The following is a 21,030-nucleotide window of genomic DNA, read 5'->3' on the forward strand; positions in this document are numbered from 1 at the left end:
GTGTGTTCTGAGCCCCTCAGACTGCCCTTCCTTGGCCTTCCTCAACTCAGACACTGGAACTGCTGAGATATGGCTTGGATTCTGGTGAGAGAGAAAACAGACAGAGGGGAGACTAAGAAAGCAAAATTCAGAAAACTCTAACTTTGTAGATCTTCCAACACTGAGACATGCAGAAATACACACACAACTACACAACTTTCACACACACACTCACACCTCCCCTCCAATAACTCACAGACCCTACTAACTCATCTACACTTCACAAAGTCATACAATTCCCACACAAATACTGATCTCTCTCTCTCTCTCTCTCTCTCTCTCTCTCTCTCTCTCTCACACACACACACACACACACACACACACACACCCCACCGCACACCCACGTGCATGCTTCTTACACTCCCATAGACAATGATCTGGTATTTCACTACCTTATTCACACAGCATGTAGTCCTTATTCCTGACAGTCTCCAGGTGGCTGACACTACCTGAGTCCTCAGTAAAGGAAGTCACTCTGACTGAACTAAGCTCCAAAGTGAAACTACTGTGGGGTGGAGCCCTGTCCTGTCAGGGAGGAAGTGTGAGGAGTTGCTGATGTTTTGCCCTGAGTTTGTTCTAAGGAGAGGGACAAGGTAGGAATAATACCCTCTTTAACTGCTTAAAAAAAATGAACATAAATTTCCCAGGCAGCAGTTTTGTGTACTGAGATCAAAATCAAATCTGGAAGCCTGCACGGGCCAGCTCAGACACTCACTGACTTCGGATATTTCTATCTTTGCCACAAAGCCGAAACCTGGAAGCCTTCCTAGGTCACCATCTCTCAGCTATTGCTGGTACTTAATTATTTTTCATGACACAGGAGAATGAGGGAAAATGGGTGAGAGAGTAGCAGGGTTCATGGGCATGAAAACACAGGCCCACACCATCCCCCATCCTTCCTGTCTTTGCTGTCTCCTTCCTCCTCATTGTCCCGAGCAGGACACAAGACCCAGCCCAGGAGCAGCAGAGTCAGCACCAGGATAGCTCGGAGCCATGTTGACTGACCCTGGACACTGCGCATTGGCTGGTGTGGTAGATTGCCACAATAAAGTTAATTGGATTGATACCTTTGACCTCTGTCCAGCAGGTTGGTTCCAAAGAATGAGACACACCTACTTGCTTGTCCAGGCAGTAAGCTAGCCTTGATGGTCTTGGAAAAAGGGCTCTTTGGCATTTTCATTAGGTTCAGTGTCCATTTGCCTCTTCTCTCTCATCACATACACTGTTCATGAGTTAGTATGTGGAACACAGGATAAACTGTAAGTGAAGCTGTGGGCATGGGGACACGTGGGAGATAAGCAACAGCTCTGAGACTATGGGGATGCTCACTCCTGCTGGCAGGGCTCTCTTGCCAAGCTGTCTGTGCTATGGTGCTCCCTACATCTGTTAAAGTTTCTCCCTAGCAGGATTTATCCTGCTGGATTCCATATTTCCCTAGAAGAATATTTCCTGCTTAGGTCAAATATTTTTCCTAATTGGCTTAAGCAGGAAATGTCCTTCAAGGGCCAATGCCATCCCTTAGTCTTATTTAACCCAAGATAAAATCTATATTTTAGGGTCTGTGTTCACCCAGTGATTTATCACAGGGAAGTGCTATCCATTGAGCTGTATGGAGGTCTTCCTTGGAAATAAGAATTGGAGCCAGAGGGGAAGAAGCTGAAAGTACAACTGTCTTGGGACTGGAGCAATAGCACAGCGGGTAGGGCATTTGCCTTGCACGCGGCCGACCCAGGTTCTAATCCCAGCATCCCATATGGTCCCCTGAGCACTGCCAGGGGTAATTCCTGAGTGCAGAGCCAGGAGTAACCCCTGTGCATGGCCGGGTGTGACCAAAAAACAAAAACAAAAAAAACACACCACAAAACAAAACAAAACAAAACAAAAAAGTACAACTGTCTGCTGGTCCAGCATCTCATGTGTGAAGCAAAACTGCGAATCAGGTTCTTTGTCTTCCACTCACCTGCTAAAGAATGTTTCCTCAACTCTGCGTTATTCTGGGTCTCAAAGATTTTTCCACCATTTTGTTTCCCAGTGTCCCATTGTGCCTTGGCTTGCCGTGGACTAGGAATTCCAACCCAGGACAGACACTTCACACCTGTTACAACCAATGCTTAGACAATAAGAGAGAATGAGTCTTGGGTCTCCAATCTGATGATGACTCCTGGCATATACCATGCAGTTATCTGTGTAGATGTGGCTCTGGACCCAGACCGAGTGATTCTCAAATTTAGTCCTGCCTAAGGATCAATATAGAATATATTGCATATGAGTGATTAAAAGAAAAGAAATTTCAACTCTAAGAAATAACACTAGATCAGGGGTTGGGGGCTTGGAAGGAAAATGAGGACATTGGCGGAGGGTCGGGGATGCTGGTGAAGGAACTGGTGCAGGATAAAATATATATCTGAAACCCAATCATCAACACCTTTGTAACTTTTTACTTCATGGTCATTCAATGAAATAAAATTTAGAAAAAGGAAAAAAATAAAATAATAACAACAGGGCTTCGATCCGAGGCAGATCATATGGTTTCCTGAGCACCAAAAGGAGTAATTTCTGAGTGCCAAGTCAGGAGTAAACTGAGCATCACCAGCTATGGCCCAATCTCTCACCCCCTTCCAGAGAAATAATGATAGCCATCGATAAACAACAACCACGTGAAGGACATTTCCTGTGACAACATAACCAATCTTACCCTGTTTCCTGGTGTGTGAAGGAGGGCTGCTTCATGAAGATGAGAGGAGGGTGAAAATAAATCTTAGGAGCAATGTACTCAAAGGCTACAGAAAGTCCATTGCTATGTGTGTGCCCTGTGAGGTAGTGGGTCAGTACAGAAGAGTCCTAACCCTTTGTGATTGCATCTCTCCAATGAATGAGGGCATTCACCTATGAGTCTGGGATGCAGGAAGTCAGACCCTAGGAAGAGAAGTGCCAGTCTCTGTGTCTTACAAATTTTTGCACTCAGCGTTCCCTCTATGGGGAAAAACAGCCTAGAAATCCCCGGACACTATTCCTTTACAGGTTCCTTCTCAACAACTGGAATATTCTGATCCCAGTTTACAGTGAAACCTACCTAACTTGCACACACCTACAGGGTATTATATTGCATCTTCATGGGACTTATTTCTGAATACTTTACTCATATTTATTAAATTTGACTTCTATAGTGGCGATTCAATATTCACAAGGTAGAGATTGAACTGTAGCTTACATACATAGAATATAGGTAGTAGATTTATGTGGGAAGAATTTTGTCACATTGTGTTGAGAATACTGGGAGGTTTCTTTGTAGGGTATGTATGGTTTTGATACATATTTGTGAGTACGTGTTGCACAGCATGTGATACAGATATGTTGTCATATGCATGCTGGGATGGATATGTGTATGCGTCTGTGCAATGCATGTTTTGAGGTGTGAACTACATACGGTATCTATTAGTGAGAGTTGTCGTGTGAGGAGATGCAGTGTGTGTGTTGTGTATATATTCTGTTGGAGGTGAGGGCACGTTGACATGCAATGGGGCCAGAAAGCCCTGGGGTCCATGGATGCTCCAGTTTTCATAAGACTGTTTCTTTCTTTAAAATAAAATTGGAGGTGAAAAGCTATGCATCTGTGGATAGAGATCAGGAAGATTGGTTAGTAGCACATTACAAAAGACATGGTCAGGACAAATTTTTCAGATGCTAACGGAAAGAGAGGAGTCAGCTCTCAGAGCCTTGAAGAAAGGACATAGGGCACTGGGCTTGAAATAAACAACCTGGGAAAGGAGTGGCCCAGTCCCTTCAGAAGGATGATATGGCCAAGAATTTCTCTGAAGGAAGTCTTGGCATCCTTGCAAGTAGTCTGTGCCTACATCTCTATGACACAGATGATCAAGTACCTGTAACATGTCCTAATGAGACATAACTTGAGACTTAAAGAGAGCAAAATTTCTTTATTGATCCCAGGAACAGCTGGCCATAAGTCACTTAAATAACATTCAAATGACTTATGGCCATTAATAGCATTAAATAACATTTAAGTGACTTAAAGAACATTTGACAAACAACAGAAACCAAGAGAAGTCAGTTGAAATGACCTAAGCTGAGGAACAGAGAGAAGAACAAGTGTATAGGAATGAAGAGAGCTCGGAGCCTTGTGGGACACCTCCTGTGCTGTCTGTTTTACATGGGAACTCCAGGAAACAGAAAGAGAGTGAGATTGAATGGCATCTGCCAAAACAATTGGTACATCAGGGAATAATCACAAATGAAATTACTAAGACCTTGAGAGAAATGAAAATGATCTAAAACTTATGGGACTCCTGACAAGTAGTGCTTAGAATGAAATGTACCAAGGATATACAGCTTTTCCGGTCCCTTCATGAACGAAGCTGCTACCTGTAAAATCCCCACTCGTGGGCTGCCTCAGAGCTGTGTAATCTCCTCTGCTCTGGAGTTTCACATTAAAGGATGTTCTCGAACTTGTTGGGTGGCTCTCTCGCCACTTGCATTCGGTGCTCTCAAGCCACCTCTCCCCGGGAAGCACAATCAACATGTTTATCAAGCCTTCCTGACCACTGCGGCCCATGAGGGCAAAACAGCGCTTAAGGTGTGTTTCTCCTCTCCTTAACTTAATTAACATCTTAATTCTGCTTCCTAATATTTGCCCTTCTGTGTGGACACAGTAATAGACACATTTATGCTTATAGGGCTACTCTCCTGGGGACATCTTGCCACAGACTCAGACTACAGTGCTCAGGCTGGATTAATCATTCCTAACCCTAGCAGGGTCCAAATCTAGTTATTACTTTTTGGATCATGACAAAATTTGTCCATGACCATGCTCTTAACTTATAGTTAAGTTTTATGGTACTTTGGCCTGGTCCATTTCAATGCCAGGGTAGCTCACAGTTTGCCCTGGGTTCATCCAGTCCCTCATCGGGATCCTGCTTTTGGGGATCTAGGGAGTAAGGGCAACTGAGGCTTAACTCAAGAGAGCAGATATCCAGGAGGTAATATTATCTGGAGTCAATCAACTCCCAAACCACAGGCTTGTCTTTTTAACCATCTTCCCATATCCGTATGCAAAAATCAATTGCTGTGAAATAGCTAACCATGCAAAGGACATTAAGGAGAAGAGAAAGACAGTATTTACAAGGGAGAGTCTGATCAGGAGACAAAGGTAATTGAGAGGTTGGGGTACAATCAACAAACACAAGCTCCCAGTGGCCAGGGAGGAAGGAAAAGCCAATATTATCCTATACTACAGAGTAAATCAAGTGTTTTCTAGATTCTCCATGGCTCATCTTTTAAATAAGGCCTACTAGAATATACTGAATTTCCTGTGAAGAACTCAAATCTAATTTCCACAAAAAAGGCATTACTGAAGCAATGATCTTTTTAACCTTTAATGTACCTAGTGGCATATTTCTAATAAACCTGACTTATTTTTTTAATAAACAAATCTCCCAGAGGGGGACTGTCCAGACCATCTCCACCTTGCTCTTGATCAAGACAGTTGCAAGTTCAAGTTCACCACCCTTCCATTACACTGAAGCTATGGGAATCAAATCATCTCGGTCTCCATGACAGTAAGCCAGACAAGGTCCTACTGAACACAGCTGCTTCTTCAGTCTTAATTTCCTTCCAAGAACCCCTTTGTCCCTCTATCACTCTAATGGAGAGTATGAGGCTTAGTGAAGGGGAGAGAAACCCCGAAACCATGTAGAGGGCTGTGGACACTCTGATAGAGCATGGGGTATCTTTTTATTCTGGCCACCATTTCCTTTGAGGTATAGAACCTTCTGAGTTTGATGTAATCCCATTTGTTTATCTTTGTTTCTGTTTGCTTAGCAGTTGCCATTGAATCCTTAAAGTTAACTCTAACATCAAAGTCATAGACTGTTTTTCCCTACTTCCATTGACATAATTTATGGATATAGGTCTGATATAGAGGTCTTTAATCCATTTTTGGTTTGACTTTTGTGCATGGTGTTAGGAAGGGGTCTGAATTCTTATTTTATTTTGTTTGTGACTGACTAGTGTTTCCATTACCACTTGTTAAGAGATTTTCCTTTGCTTCACTTCATGTTATTTGCTTCTTTTTGAAGATTAATTTTCCATAAGCCCTAGGATCTCCCTCTCGATTCTTATTTCTATTAAATTGATCTGAGAGTTTGTCCTTATTCTAGTACCACACTGTTCCAACTAAAGTGAAACACACCATTTTTTCTTGTCCTAGGTTTGCTTTGGCAATTCAGGGAGGAATTTGTAGCATTTTCTAATTATAGCATTGCTTTTCTTTTCACTCATTTGATCAGGTCCTATCATCAGCCAAATTAAGTAGGATTAAAAAAAGATTTGACATGGAAAATACTTTTCTAAATATACCTATGCATTTATTTGATATGTGAATTCTAATTTAAAAGTCTAAGAATTCTATTAATAATAGCTATTATGAAGACTTAAAATTGTTTCCACATAGGCATTGCTCTAACAGTGTGGATATAACAACTTTTTATTTTTTCAGTACTAAAGCTGCATCCAAATGCAGTTTTATCTTGGTCTCCGCATAGGAAGTCACTCACCATAAATCAATTTTGACTCCTCCTTCACCTTTCACTGGGCAGTCACGGAGGCAGGACTCACCAGGTTGGTCACTGCCTGAACTTACTCTCTTACCCCGCACTGCAGCTCAGATTAGTAGCCAGCAGGTCAGTGGTTGAAAGAATCACTGTCCTTTTAGTTGGATTATAGTTCTAAGCATTTTAAGAAGCAGCATTGGTTTGTCCTTTCCCCTCCTTCAGGGATCTTAGGTTTATTGATTTACACCCACCACAGTGCTACCAAGGCACAAGCATGCTCATTGGGGCATTCCCAATCCTTTGTTTATCTCCTTTGTGTTCCTCTTTCCCTAATTGTTCATCACAAATGTCTCTAAATCAGACCCTGTAACCTGCAGGTCAAATCTTCTGAGGGCTCGGGATTTTGTATCTGTAAGTAAAATATTACATTTCTCTTTTATGTGTTTTATATAGTTTATCTCAGTGCAATGTCCTTTTTTTGTATAGACACAGCCAAATAGTGAATGCTATGCTTTTGTAACACGCAATTCAATGGACTTCCAATCATATTTACTCATGAGCATCCATTATATATACTTGACTTAAGACTCAGTGGGCATTAGTTTCTAACACCCCCACAAAAGGATTATGCTGTGGTGTAAAAAACTAAAGCACGCCGAGGGGCTAGAGCACTCGCACTTGAGGGCTCTCCGGGCGGCTCTGTCTCACCACCCGAGTTCGGTGCCCCGGAACCGCTGTGTGTGCTGTCGGTCGAGGGAAGGCGATGAAAGGAAGAAGGAAGAAGGCCAAACTGGTTGCTCGATCCGTTTATTTCATTCTCTCTCTCTGCTTCTCTCCCGATCTCCTGGATCTCTCCCCGTGGATCTGTCCCATGGATCTGCCCCATGGATCTGGCCCGGTGGATCTGGCCCCCAACCCACTCTCACAGCCTAGTCAAATCTCCACAGCATGAGGGGGTTGGGGAATACACATAGGTGTGGTCCCCATCAATAGGGTAAGGTTCCTTTCCCTTAGGGGATGCTTCTCCTAGGACTTAATTCTCTTTCAGCAGGAGGATCCACCCAAGGGCGGAGTCCCATGAATGTGTTTCTCTTCTCCTCAGCCAGCAAACATATAAGAATTCATAATATTAATTATTTTGTATGGACACAATAAGAGATGCATTAAAGCTTATAGAATTGCTCTCCTGGGGCCATCTCAATCTCAGACTACAGTGCTCAGGCCAGATCAGTCTTTCCTATCCCTGGCAGGGTCCCAGTCTCATAATTACTATTGGATCATGACAGCATTTGTCTATGATCAAGCTCTTAACTTATAGTTAAGAATTAGGCACTTTGGCCAGGCCCATCTCGATGCCAGGGTAGCACATAACTCACCGCTTGCCCTGGATCCTTCCTGTCCCACGTCAGGGACCCTACTTTGGGGTGCTAGGAACTGAGGGCAACTGAGGCTTAAGTGGAGAAAGCAGAGGCCCGGGAGGGAACAATATTCGAGGCCAATTAATTCCCAAGTTATAAAAACATAATATTGTCTTCTTGTGTCTATACAAAACAGACATAGCTTTAAAGTAAAATATTCAAAAGGCACAAGAAGAGGAGAAAGGCAATATTAACTAATATAATATAAATTCAGTATCCTAGGAAGGTCTGACCTTGCAAATTAGCAGAGTCGGATTAAGGGAAAGCCTCGGATTAACTCTTTTGGGGAAGAGAGCATGGAGAAGTAATTATAGCTAAACAAAGGGATGGGAGAGATTCGGGAACACCTTGATGGGTGTGACTAGGGTAAGCCTAAACTCTGGGTAAAACCGGGACAAGCTACTTGTGGCAAGGAGGGAAAGGACAAAGTAATGTCATCCTACACTGTGGGACTTGGATGGAACAAGGGTAAGTCATAAACTACCTTGGTGTCTTAGGGAAAGCCTTTGAAGCTTTGAAGCTAAGCACCATAAAAACTGTAATACATTAAGAACGCGGTCATGGAATAAACTCTGATATGACCCGCAAGGAAGTAACTGAATAAGGACGTGTTGGGGTTAGGAAACACTCATGTGGCCTGAGGATATACAGCAAGTTGTCCACAGGAAAAGCCACCCTTTAAGCTTAATATATCTCTCACTGTGTTGACCAGAAATATTATGAAGTAGTAAATTTAATATGACTATTTCAACGGATTGCTAGCAAAGGAAAGGAGAGAGCAATACCCCCTCTGATGGAATTCTACCCTTAGATTCATCTCCTAGTAGGAATCTAGAGTGCAGGAGTCCCTAGATGAGATTATGTCCTTGGTTGAATCTCCTTGAAGAAGATCCCCTGAAGGAAGGACTTTCCATCTGTCCATTGTTTATGATGATGTTCAACCACACCTTGTAAAAAACTAAGGCTCGCTGAGGGGCGCGTGCACTCACGGGCTCTCTGGGTGGCTGTGTCTCACCGCCCACGTTCGGTGCTCTGGAACCACTGTGTATGGGCTGGATCGGGATGGCCGATGGCCAAGGACAGGCGAAGGAAGAACGAGGGCCAAGCTGGTTGCTGATTAGTTACCTTTTATTCAATCTTCCATCTTTCTCATCTCCCGCACTCCCAGCTCTGTCCTCTCTCTTGATCTACACCAGCCTTTCTTCTCCTCTCTCCTCCTCCTTGTCTCTCCCACCTTGCCCTCTAGGCTACACCCATCCAGGTAGCAAAATCAACATAAAAAAGCCCTTCCTGAGGGCAGGGCATTCCAAAGCCCTTCCTGACTCTTAAGGTTTTTTCCTTTCCTTAGTCCAAACACTTATTAACATCTTAATACTAGTTATTTTTGTATGGACATAGTAAGAGATACATTGAGGCTTGCAAGGCAGCTCTCCTGGCAACATCTTGCCACAGACTCAGACCACAGCACTCAGGCCAGATTAATCATTCCTCACCCTAACAGGGTCCGTATCTAGTTATCACTGTTGGATCATGACAGCATTTGCCTACGATCAAGCTCTTAACTTATAGTTAAGCATTAGGCACTTTGGCTGACCCATCTCGATGCCAGGGTAGCACACAACTCACCGCTTGCCCTGGGTCCGTCTTGTCCCTCGTCGGGACCCTGCTTTTGGGGGTGATAGGAAGTAAGGGCAGCTGAGGCTTAGGTCGAGAGAACAGATGCCCAGGAGGAAAATATCATGTAGAGTCAAATGACTCCCAGGTTACAAAAGCATAACATTTTCTAAGTCTTCCTGTGTCCATACAAAAAGGACATGGCTCTGAATAAACTATGCAAAGGACTCAAAGAGAAGAGAAAAACAATATTTGCAAGTCAACAGAACACTAAGAAAGAAGCTACAAATAAACAAAAAGGAATAGGAGTACTGTAATGGGAGTAACCCAATAAACCTAAACTACCTGAGGCTGTGTCATCCTACAACACCTATGTGTAATTGCTACCCCACAACCCTTCATGATTTCTCTATAATTAACACAGTGAGAATGGAATAAACAGCCATGATTAACAACCAGCCTGTGTTCCTTGTTCATTCATCAGTCTTTTACTGGCCCTGGGGACAATGCTCGGTGCCATAATGCACCACACCAGGGGACCCCCAGATCAGTGCACATGGTGACCTGGAACAATGACATTTGATGTTCTTTCTGTAGATGACAGAGATGGTCACCGGAGCTTCCACCAGAATGAACCAGTAACATGGCAACCAGAGGGACAGCGTGTCCTTTCCAGTCATCCTGCCTGATCAGAGAGTAAGAGAATCCAAAGAGCTATGGGGGTGGTCCTGCGAACAGAGCTCCTAAGAATCAGGAGGTGACTATGGCTTCTCCAGGCTGAAGTGTTCTTTGAAAGAGGTTCAGGGTGACCAGAAGCCAGAATGTTGGCACTTCCAGGACGTAGTAAGATGTGAAGTAATGGGGAAGGGCTGGTCTTTGAGACACTGGCTGCTGGTCCCCTAGACTCTGGCAGGGAGGACTTCACAGGTGGAAGGAGATAGAGCAGAGACAGGGAGGAGGGGCTGAGTGGGCCTATGCTTGATGCCCACAAGTCCCTGGCCTTTGGTGAAAGTTCTTACAGGAGATTCTCCTGTCCTCAAGGGAAGAGTCCTGATATTAGAGAGAAATTGCCTTTCTAGTAACTTCAGTTGAATCCTGCTTTTTCATCTTAGCCTGTTGGTTGAAGGGAACATTTGTTGTAATGCTTTATCCTTTCTTTACTCCCCTCCTCATAAACTCTTCTCAGTGGGAATTGGGGCACATGCCCAGCTACCAAAAGCAGCTGCAGCTGTGGGGGTGGGACAGTCAAGCTCCTGACCACACTCCACCACTGTCTTCATTTACAAGAAGATGTTTTATTTATTTTTTTATATTTATTTTGAAATTTATTTTTTAATTCTTTTTTATTGAACTATGTGGAATGTTACAGAGCTTTCAGTCTTAAGTTTCAGTTATACAATGCTCAACACACATCCCATCACCAGTGCGCATATTCCACCACCAGGAGCCCCAGTATACGTCCCTCCCACCCCCTCACTCCACCTGTGTAGCTGATAGATTTCACTTTACTTTGATTACCTTCAATATTTCAACAAAAAACTCACTATCATTGTTTGGAGTTTCCCCCACAGAGTCAGATCTGTTGAAAAGGAACCATTTGATAATTATTTCCATTGCTGACAATTAAGAGAAATGAGGTTGAGGCTGTGCAGTTTTGGATTTCTGTATTTTATTTTATCATTATTTTTTATTTGTTTAAAATTTTATTGAATCACTTTGGGATAGTTACAAGCTTTTATGTTTGGGTTTCAATCACACAATGAACAAACACCTATCCCTCACCAGTACACATTCCCCAGCACCGTATCCCTGGGATACCATGCCTTTCACATCCTCCCCCTGCCTCTAAGGCAGACAATATTCCCCATACTCTCTCTCTACTTTTGGGTATTACGGCTTGCAACACAGACACTGCGAGGTCATCATGTATGGTCCATTATCTACTTTCGGCACGCATCTCTCATCCCGACTGATTCCTCCAGCCATCGTTTTCTTAGTGATCTGTTCTCTATTCCATCTGTCTTCTCCCCTCCGCTCATGAAGCAGGCTTCCATCTATAGAGCAATCCTCCTGAACCTTGTATCTACTGTCCTTTTGTGTCAACCTCATGAGATGTTATTCTACACTCCACAAATGAGTGCAGTCCTTTTATGTCTGTCCCTCTCTGACTCATTTCACTTAGAATGATACGCTCCATGTCTATCCATTTATAAGCAAATTTCATGACTTTATCTCTCGTAACAGCTGCATTGTATTCCATTGTGTGGATGTACCAAAGTTTCTTTAACCAGTCATCTGTCCTAAGGCACTTGGATTGTTTCCATATTTTGGCTATTGTGAACAGGGCTGCAATGAACATATAGGTACAGATGTCATCTCTAATGTGCTATTTTGCATCCTCGGGATATATTCCCAGAAGTGGTATTGCGGGGTCTTATGGAAGCTCAATTCCTAGTTTTTGAAGGACTCTCCATATTGTTGTCCAGAAAGGCTGGACTGGACTTCTGTATTTTAGTAACTAAGTCCAGAGAAATTTCTGCCAGAAATTGCATCACTGCAAGCTTTTACTTCCCTTTTGTGGTGCTCATAAAATAGAAAAGCCAAGAGAGAAAAACCCTTCCCCTCCTGGTGCAGCATGGGGCAGTGGCTCAGTTCACAGTCTAGAGACATTTCCGCAAGCTGCTGGTGCCCAAAGTAGTTTAGCTGGCCTCTGGGATCATGCTCATGCAGCAGTGGAAAGGCCCCAAGAAGAGGTTCTAAAAGAGAAATTCAACAAAGAACTTTTTTGAAAGGATGTGTTCGAAAATGAGCCCTTCATGAACTGATTCCCTCAGTTGTCTTATCTGAAATTCTAAGCAATCTAACCACTTAAGATTGGGGCTTTTGAGTGAAAAGGTAAACTGAGGCCCAGGCTTCTCTTCCCTCTTCTTATCTCATATTGTATTAATATTTCATTTATATCAAATGTGGAAGAGATAATACCTCCACACATATAGATGATTAAAACTAAGACTAAAACTCCAGAAATACCACAGAATTTTAAATCAATGGTAAATTTTAAAAAGTTCTTTTCAAAACTGTATCATTTTCCTTTTTTCTAGTAAAGCGATGGTCAGGGTTCTGCTAAGGATTTGTTCAACAAATGATTGCTATGGTAATCCCTCTAGTGCTGTTTGTCAGCCTAGGGGCTGTCAAGTCCTCTCTGGTAATTAAGTTCTGTCCTTTATGGTTGAGAGTGAGTGGGGGCAAGCACTCATATATCTACACTTTGGAAGATGGGGAAAGGTAGATAGGTTTTAAACTATTAAACCAATTGTATTGCGGTCCTGGAGCTTACAGAACTGATAACACTTTCCATGGTATCTCTACTACTGCACTCAGCACCAGAGAACCTGCTTCCCTCCACCAGTGCCAAGGACCCATCCCTGCCTGTGGTAGCTTAGTTCTGTTGACAAAATCTTAACTCCGGATGACTTTGACCATTTGTTGTTCCCTTATGCTTCTTTCCTACGGTGCCTGTTTTTTTCTCAAGTACCTTCCGCTCAAACTATTTCTTATGCCAAAGCAGCTTGTGGGAGGGTGGTGTGCTCTGTTACTCTTTGGTTTCTGGTCCAACCCAGTCTCCATCAGTTTGCCAGGGATCCTCTGGTTCTATGCAGCATCTGATACTCTGGCTTCATGCACCCACAGCCAAAAGCCATTCATTGCTTCACAGGAAAAAACAGACAAAAGCACAGAACTTCAAGTCATAAATGTCCATTTTTATCTCAATTGTACATTTTCCTAAGTCTGTCACTTTGTGACCTTCTCTAGTCATAGTTGTCCCAGCTTTCACTCACTTGAGCAGGTGCTCTCATCAGTCAGCCCAGGCAAGATCAAAATGAAAGTTTGACATGGAAGGCGATAGGTCAGAGACCTCACAAGGCACAAAACAAGGGACAGAGGGAAATGGAGTGGAGAAATAAGGGAAGTTTATTGGGGTGCACTTCCAGGTGGCCCTTACAGTTCCTTAGTGAGGCTGGAGTAGAGTTGTGCCCTGGGAAAGACTAAGTGGGATTTTATTTTCTCTTGGGTGTGAAAAGGGAGCAGGGGTCAGTGGGACTGCTTCATGTGGTCTGGCCTTCTGTCCTCCATGGGGTCCATGTGAGGAAGCATGGAAAGCAGCCTGGGAGCCTCTGGGGCCAGGTGGGCCACAGTCCTGACTTCCGTGCTGAGGCTGAGGGATCTCTGACTCCCAGAATGTTGCTATCCCGTCAGCTGATGGCTGTTTGGTCCTGAGCAGGGCCATTTGGTCCCAACAAACCTTACAGAATGTGCTTTTGAAAACAAATATTTGGTTTTAATAAGAGTTGTAAACAATGCTATTTTGAAAGCAAAATAGTTCAGGGTACTTGTTTGGTGTATGAGTCCTAATATAAACTTTCAAAAATTCTGCCAAGAATAACTGATTTAACTTATTTTGATTGGTTCTGCTAACATAAAATTTTAACTTATTTTATGATTGGTTCTGCTAAAATTAATTTTAACTTATTTTATGATTGGTTCTGCTAACACAATGTGGAAATATTAATTTCTTTTCCAGTACTGAAGGACCATCCAAATCTAGTTCTACTCTGGATCTTCTCTCTATGTGAAGAATGTCACTCTTAATCAGTTGTTACATTTCTCTCGCTCTTCACTGGCAGGATCCTCTTGGTTGGTCATTCTCTGTACTTACTCTCTCGTTCAGGGCTGCAGCTCAGAATATTCACCAATGTGCCAAAGGGCAGAAGTGTCACCGCCCTTTTCATGCTTTTGCTGATATAATTGCAGGTTCCATTACCCCCTCCCCGTGAGTTCATATGGCACCAACCAAGGAGAGAGAACCCGAACTTCCTGAGCTCCTGTCATCCTGCTCACTGGCCTGTCAGGTTGTCTTGGAAATTAAGGATCTAAAATCATGGAAAGTGAAGGAGAGGAGACATTCTACGCTAAATATGCAAAGCAATAAACAAAATCTTGCTTTCTTCCACTAGAGTGCAGATTCATTATCATTTGTGTTGCCTTCTGAATATATACTACTTCAATGCAGTTTTTATGTATTCCAAATGTTTGAGATAATATTCTAGGTATGGGGAAAGATGCAGTAAGAAATTAGAACCAATTTCTGTTCCCACCTGGATTTCCCAACTACTTCCTGCACTGGTTTAACCAGAATGAGACATTCCCTTTTTTCTTATTCATTTGAGAAAATCAGGGACAATGGAGAAAATGGATAAACCTCAAAATAAGGTTTGAGAGCACGAGAGAAGGAGACCTTTGGGAATTTGTAGATAAGGGAACCAGTAGTGGCATTGTAGAAGGACACAAAGCCAAGATCATAGTCTAGATTAATCCCTACCACTTTCGGTTGGTCACTTAGATATAGGGTGGTTGGGGGAGAAGAAAGGGCTAAACAGCTCTTGTCCTTTGTCAGTCTGATGGTCCAGAATCCAGACTGAGGCTCTCGTACAATGTCAATGTCTCTTGACACATTTTCCAGACAAACTCCGACACCCCACTCAGTTCCTTCTCGCACAGCAACTTCAAAGTAATGTCTTCCTGAGGTGAAGCGCTCACGGCCCAGGACGCAGGGAAATACAGGAAATCCTCCAGGAGTTTCATACATTGCTTTGCTTCCTTTGTGCGCCACTGTTCTCTGATTATTAGACAGAGGTAAATCTAGATGAACAGTACCTAGATCCAGAGTCACATTTTCTGGAAAATAAAGAATAAAAGATTTGACTTTGATTTTTTAAATTTTCTTTCTTTCTTCTTTCTTTCTTTCTTTCTTTCTTTCTTTCTTTCTTTCTTTCTTTCTTTCTTTCTTTCTTTCTTTCTTTCTTTCTTTCTTTCTTTCTTTCTTTCTTTCTTTCTTTCTTTCTTTCTTTCTTTCTTTTTTTCCTCCTTTCTTTGAGGGGAAGCCACACCAGGCAGTGCTCAGGCTTCCTACTGTCTCTGTGCTTAGGAATCACTCCTGGCAGTGTGTTATTTGGGATGGTGAGGATTCTTTAGTGTTCCAGCAAGCATCAACCTATTATACGTATATACCTACTATATGCTCTACCTATTCCTCAGGTCCAAAACACTTGTGTTTTTCATTTGTTTCTATTTGCAGGCGACACTCAGTGGTGCTCAGGGCTTACTCTGGGGTCTGCGCTTTAGGGATCACTCCTGGTGGGCTGAGGTTGTTGGATATTAACCCTAAGTGAAGGCTTCTTCAGTAAATTGTGCTTTTCCCTCCCTCCATAGAATCTTACAGTGCTTTTATGAGCACCCTTAGTACCCTGAGTTTATCTTTCTTTTTGTTTTATCCGTTATTGTCACAATTGCTTGTCAGTGTTAGTTACGTAGAACTCAAAAATTTCTGTGGTAATTCTGGATTTTGTATTTATAGTGAACTACTTGCTTTTCTTTTTATACTACAGCCTTTTTTCTTTTTCTTTTTCTTTTTTTGCTTTTTTGGTCACACCTGGCGATGCACAGGGGTTACTCCTGGCTCTGCACGCAGGAATCACACCTGGCGGTGCTCAGGGAACCATATGGGATGCTGGGAATCGAACCCGGGTCAACCGCATGCAAGGCAAACGCCATACACCCTGTGCTATTCCTCCAGCCCCACCCCACAGCCTTTTCATATTTTACGACATAGCAATGTTCTTTGCTTAAACACAGTAAGACCATTAATGTTATGCTCCTAATATTTGGGAGTTGACTTACTCTTAAATATATCTACTCCTAGGCATCCATCATAGTAACTTGACTTGGGCTTCAGTTGCAATAATTCCTAACACCCACCAAGGGAGATCCTGTCAAGGGACTGGGAGGGGCCCAGAGGGATTTTCAAAGCTACCCTGTAATTGAAATAGAACAGTCTAGAAAACATAAAAGCAAGGTTTTGATGCAAGAGACATGTCCTATATGGGGAAGGACAAGCTGAACAGGCTTGAGGACTTAGCCTGGGATTTACAGCAAAACCCCTGCTTGCCCTCAGAGCCTAGAGAAATAATTTGTAGAACCTATATCTCTTACTGTGTTTATCCAAAGAACTGCAAGTATTAGTAAGAAGTAAACTTAATTGTTTAATATGTACAAGTAAAGGGAAAGAGATAAGCAATACAGATTTCCCTGGGAGACAGAGCCTCTCCTTGAGTTAATCCCAAGAGAATTGCCTCCTCCAAAATGTTTTACCTCTATGAATAATCAATCACACCTACGTGAAGTCCTATAGCTCAACCCCTTCCAGATGTTCTATAAGTATGCTAGCAGCTCTGTATCAAATGGGCCAATTTGACCATCTATCTGTCATCCTCTGTCTCTTTGTCGCTCTGCTGGGGAGGCTGGGGAGGCAGTTCTTGGCCACCAAATGCACATTTCTTGCACCCCCACACTTTCTGAACACAAGGGGAGACATTATGAAGGGCGCACTACTCCCACCACTGTCTTTCCAAACTTGTTTTTTAAAGGAAAAAAACCTTCTATTTACTCATTGCAATTTGCCAAGCGATTGATAACTGTTTTTGACATTCAGTGTTTCACTCCAAACCCAGTACCATGTCATTGACCCTCCTGGCATGTTTTGAGACTTACAGTCTTTTTTAAAAATAAAGGTAGCTTAGATTCAAACCTAAGCTCTGTTCTTCTTAACTATGAATCATTATGAGTCTCAATTTGCTGAAAATAGTCATCTCACTGTGTGTTACAGAGACTGGTGGGGAAGACTGAGTGAACTAAAGAATAATATTTATTAAAATGTCTGACTACTGGGTAGTATCTGAGAATTTCTAAGAATAATAAAATCATCATCCATGTCAGTCACTTATAAAAATGAGGAATAAAACTAACCAGAATTTCCATGGGATTTGTCATTTTCAAAGCCCATTTTCTTCTTGATAAATCATGGAATATTGAGGCAGAAATAGTACTGTTTCTAACTAACAACTACAATTTCTGTATCAGAAAAGAAAAAGACAACTAATATCACAGATTCTGGTTGAAGATCTAGAATTTTTTCAGCGCACAAACACATGCTAATCTCATGAATTTTACCCATATTACAAACACAAGATTGTTCCATGGATTTTAGAGCTTACCCAAATTTCTTATGTTAGATTCTCATATTCTTATAATCAATTGCTTTGGTTCCGCTTTGGGGTGCATGCTTTGGGATTTGGAGTCGAAACATTCATAACATAACGGTTGGAGTGTGCAATGATGGGGGGGATTGGTGTTCGAATAATAAAAATAATGAATCATTGTGATTAACTTTATAAAAATAAAATCGAATTTAAAAGATACTGACGGAACCTCTGCGCCTAAAGATTTTGATTCCAGAGACCTAACACATTCGGGCATCCAGCGCAGCATCAACTAGCAATGCACTGGGACTGAGAACTGGGCTACAACTTTGTGCTGCCCGGGGGTGGATTTTTCCTCCCCACCCTCTCTTCCTGCACAGAAAACAGTGGCTTGGTGACACCCACATGGCAGGCGCCATCTTCTAAGAATTCTAACCCAGAGGTATTTGATTGTTACACTTGGGGCTCCCAGGTACTCATAGGAAGGGAGTGTAACCGGCACGCCCTCGGCCCAGATAAATTCGGAGCTGCTGAGAGTGAAGCGGAACCTCTGCACCTAAAGACTTTGATTCCAGAGACTTCTTACAGCAATGCACTGGGACTGTGAGCTGGGCTATGCAATTTCTGGCAGAATTTTCCCTGGACTTTATAGAGAAATCCAAAACCGTGCGGACGCGGCAGCATCCACGCGACTTAACATTTATAATTGTCAGCAATGTGAAACGGTTCCTTTTGAACAGGTCTGACTTGGAGGGGAAACTCCAAATAATAACAGTAAGTTTTTGTTGAAATATTGAAGGTTATTAATGTAGCAGCCACCTCTCTGGACTGTGAACTAAGCAAAAGCCCCACGCTGGCCGACGCGGCGTGGCGTACACCATACTATGAGGAGCAGGAAGGGGGATGAGGGGGAAACAAAAAAAGGGGGAAAAGGAAAAAGGGAAAAAAAAAGAGTTGTAGCAGTGGGACTACATATCTCTTCATTCCCAGCAATGGAAAACTAATTATCAAATGCTTCCTTAGTAGTAGGTCTGTCTCTCTTGGGTGGAAACTCCAACAACTATAGTGAGTTTTGTGTTGAAATATGGAATGCAATCAAGAAAAAGAGAAAATGAAGTGAAATTTATTAGCTATACAGTAGGGGGTAGGGGGTGGGGGTGGGGGGTATACTGGGGTTTTTGGTGGTGGAATGTGGGCACTGGTGAAGGGATGGGTGTTTGAATATTGTATAAATGAGACATAAACCTGAGAACTTTGTAACTTTCCACATGGTGATTTAATAAAAAGTTTAAAAAAATTAAAAATAAAGATACTGACATTCTATAGAAATAAGTAAAATGTGATCAACCTAGGATAATATATATATATGTATATGAAAACTGCATGATAATAGTTGAAAAAACAAGAATATATTTGATGAAGTTAAGTGTGATTCTGACTGTATACTACAATTTTCAAAATTAAATGTATCAATGGAATATTTTGTTTTATGTTTACTGGGGGCTATATCCAACAATGCTCAGGAGTTACTTCTGGCTCTGCACTCAGGAATTTCTCCTGATGGTGCTTAGGGGACCATATGGGTGCCAGTGATTAAATCTGGGTCTATTGCATGTAAGACAAATGCCTAATCCACTATAGTATTGCTCCAGTCCCTAGAATGCTAACCACTGTAAGAACCACTCAGAAAGAGTCAACCACTCACTGGGTTACTAACATAAGTACGTAAGGACTGATTTCCCAGAAATCCCCTATGCAGAAATACTTCCTGTGCTTGAATTTTCAGTATTCCTCCAAATCCCTGCTGGTCTTACCCCACTTTTCCCATTTGTCTGTCTCCCTGAAAGACTGACCACTGTGGACACATCACCCGGCCCTCTTCCCTATCTCTCTCTGCTTATTTCAACTACTGAGAAGCAGAAGAGAAGGCCCTGGGGTGCAAAGCAACTGAGTATCAGTGTGAAGTACACATGGCCCTCCCATGTGACTGGCAGGCTCTGCATTCCTCTCCCCTGTCACACTCTCCCACCCTCACAGCGCCCTCTACCTGCCACTTGAGGCCCAGGCCAGTGATGGTTGTCTACCCATTCCTGCCTGAGTGCTTGTTCTCTACCCTACTTCTCATCTTTATGAATAATCCCTTAATTAAATCTCTCTAGCCAGTTCTTAAAATGAGTTTGACTCACAAATGAGTTGGGTTTTAGTTGCTATTGCCTAAACGATTGGGAAAAATCCAAAGTGTCAATGTGAAGAAAATTAGCACTGTAGCACTGTCCTCCAGCTGTCCATCAATTTACTCGGGCGGGCACCAGTAACATCTCCATTGTGAAACTTTTTGTTACTGTTTTTGGCATATCTACTATGCCATGGATAGCTTGCCAGGCTCTGCCCTGTGGGTGGGATACTCTTGGTAGCTTGCCTGGCTCTCCGAGAGGGATGGAGGAATCAAACCAGGGTCTGCCACATGCAAGGCAAACGCCCTACCCGCTGTGCTATTATGGCTCCAGTTCTGAAGAAAGTTAAAAACTTAAACAGTGCCAGAGATACAATAGTGAGTTATTGCCAGAGATACAGTAGTGAGTAAGATGCTGTCCCAGATTCAATTATCTGTACCACATACAATTCACTGAGCACTACCAGGAGTGATCATTGAACATAAAACCAGGGAGAAGCCAAAGGCACAGTCAGGAGCCACTTCAAAATTTATTTTTTATTTTTTAAAATCTCATAAATAGATATATTTTTTTAAATTAGATAAATTGTACCATCCACACTGCTTTCTTTGACCTTAGGACAGTGAGTTTAAAGACAAATCATTGAGATATAAATTTAAATGTTGGTATATTCAGAAAGAGAAAAGTTTTTCAATTCTAATATGGACATCTGTAAAATTGAAAAACAATAAAATCATACACGCGAAAGTGCACATCAGTGCTAAGGCAGAATTTGGGGCAAGGGACTCCAAGCAGGTGCAGGGGTCCCGGTCACTCCAGGCCAACTGGACCAGCGATCAGGGCAAGGCCCCAGGATGCCAGGCTGTCTCCCCTTCTGCGTTGGCACTGCCGGGACATTCTGAACATGAGGCATGCTCTCAGCCCAGTGAGCTTTCTCTCTGGTCCTTAGCTTAGGTTTGATTTAATCCCTTAATTGAATTTTTTTTCCTCTTTCCATAACTTTTGACTTTTATAAGAGATTAAAGAAACTTAGAAAACAATGATTCAAAAGAATTATAGAAAGAGAAAACTCAGCTTTGGGATTTTAAAATGTGTTACTGGGTCAAGGTCCTTAACGTCACTT

At 42.5% G+C, this 21,030-nt stretch overlaps 1 protein-coding gene across 1 annotated transcript in view; it reads right to left on the bottom strand.

Annotated features, from left to right (window-relative positions):
* Positions 1-14,852: 14,852 nt before the first annotated feature.
* Positions 14,853-21,030, bottom strand: part of LOC101551538 (E3 ubiquitin-protein ligase TRIM38-like) — a 46,819-nt gene continuing 40,641 nt past the window's right edge. Inside the window, exon 7 of the mRNA XM_055124275.1 lies at positions 14,853-15,373. Within this exon, the coding sequence (XP_054980250.1) occupies positions 14,853-15,373 (521 nt within the window). The remainder of the gene's footprint in view (positions 15,374-21,030) is intronic.

This window comes from Sorex araneus, chromosome 2, assembly GCF_027595985.1.
Source record: "Sorex araneus isolate mSorAra2 chromosome 2, mSorAra2.pri, whole genome shotgun sequence".
NCBI classification, from domain to species: Eukaryota; Metazoa; Chordata; class Mammalia; order Eulipotyphla; family Soricidae; genus Sorex; species Sorex araneus.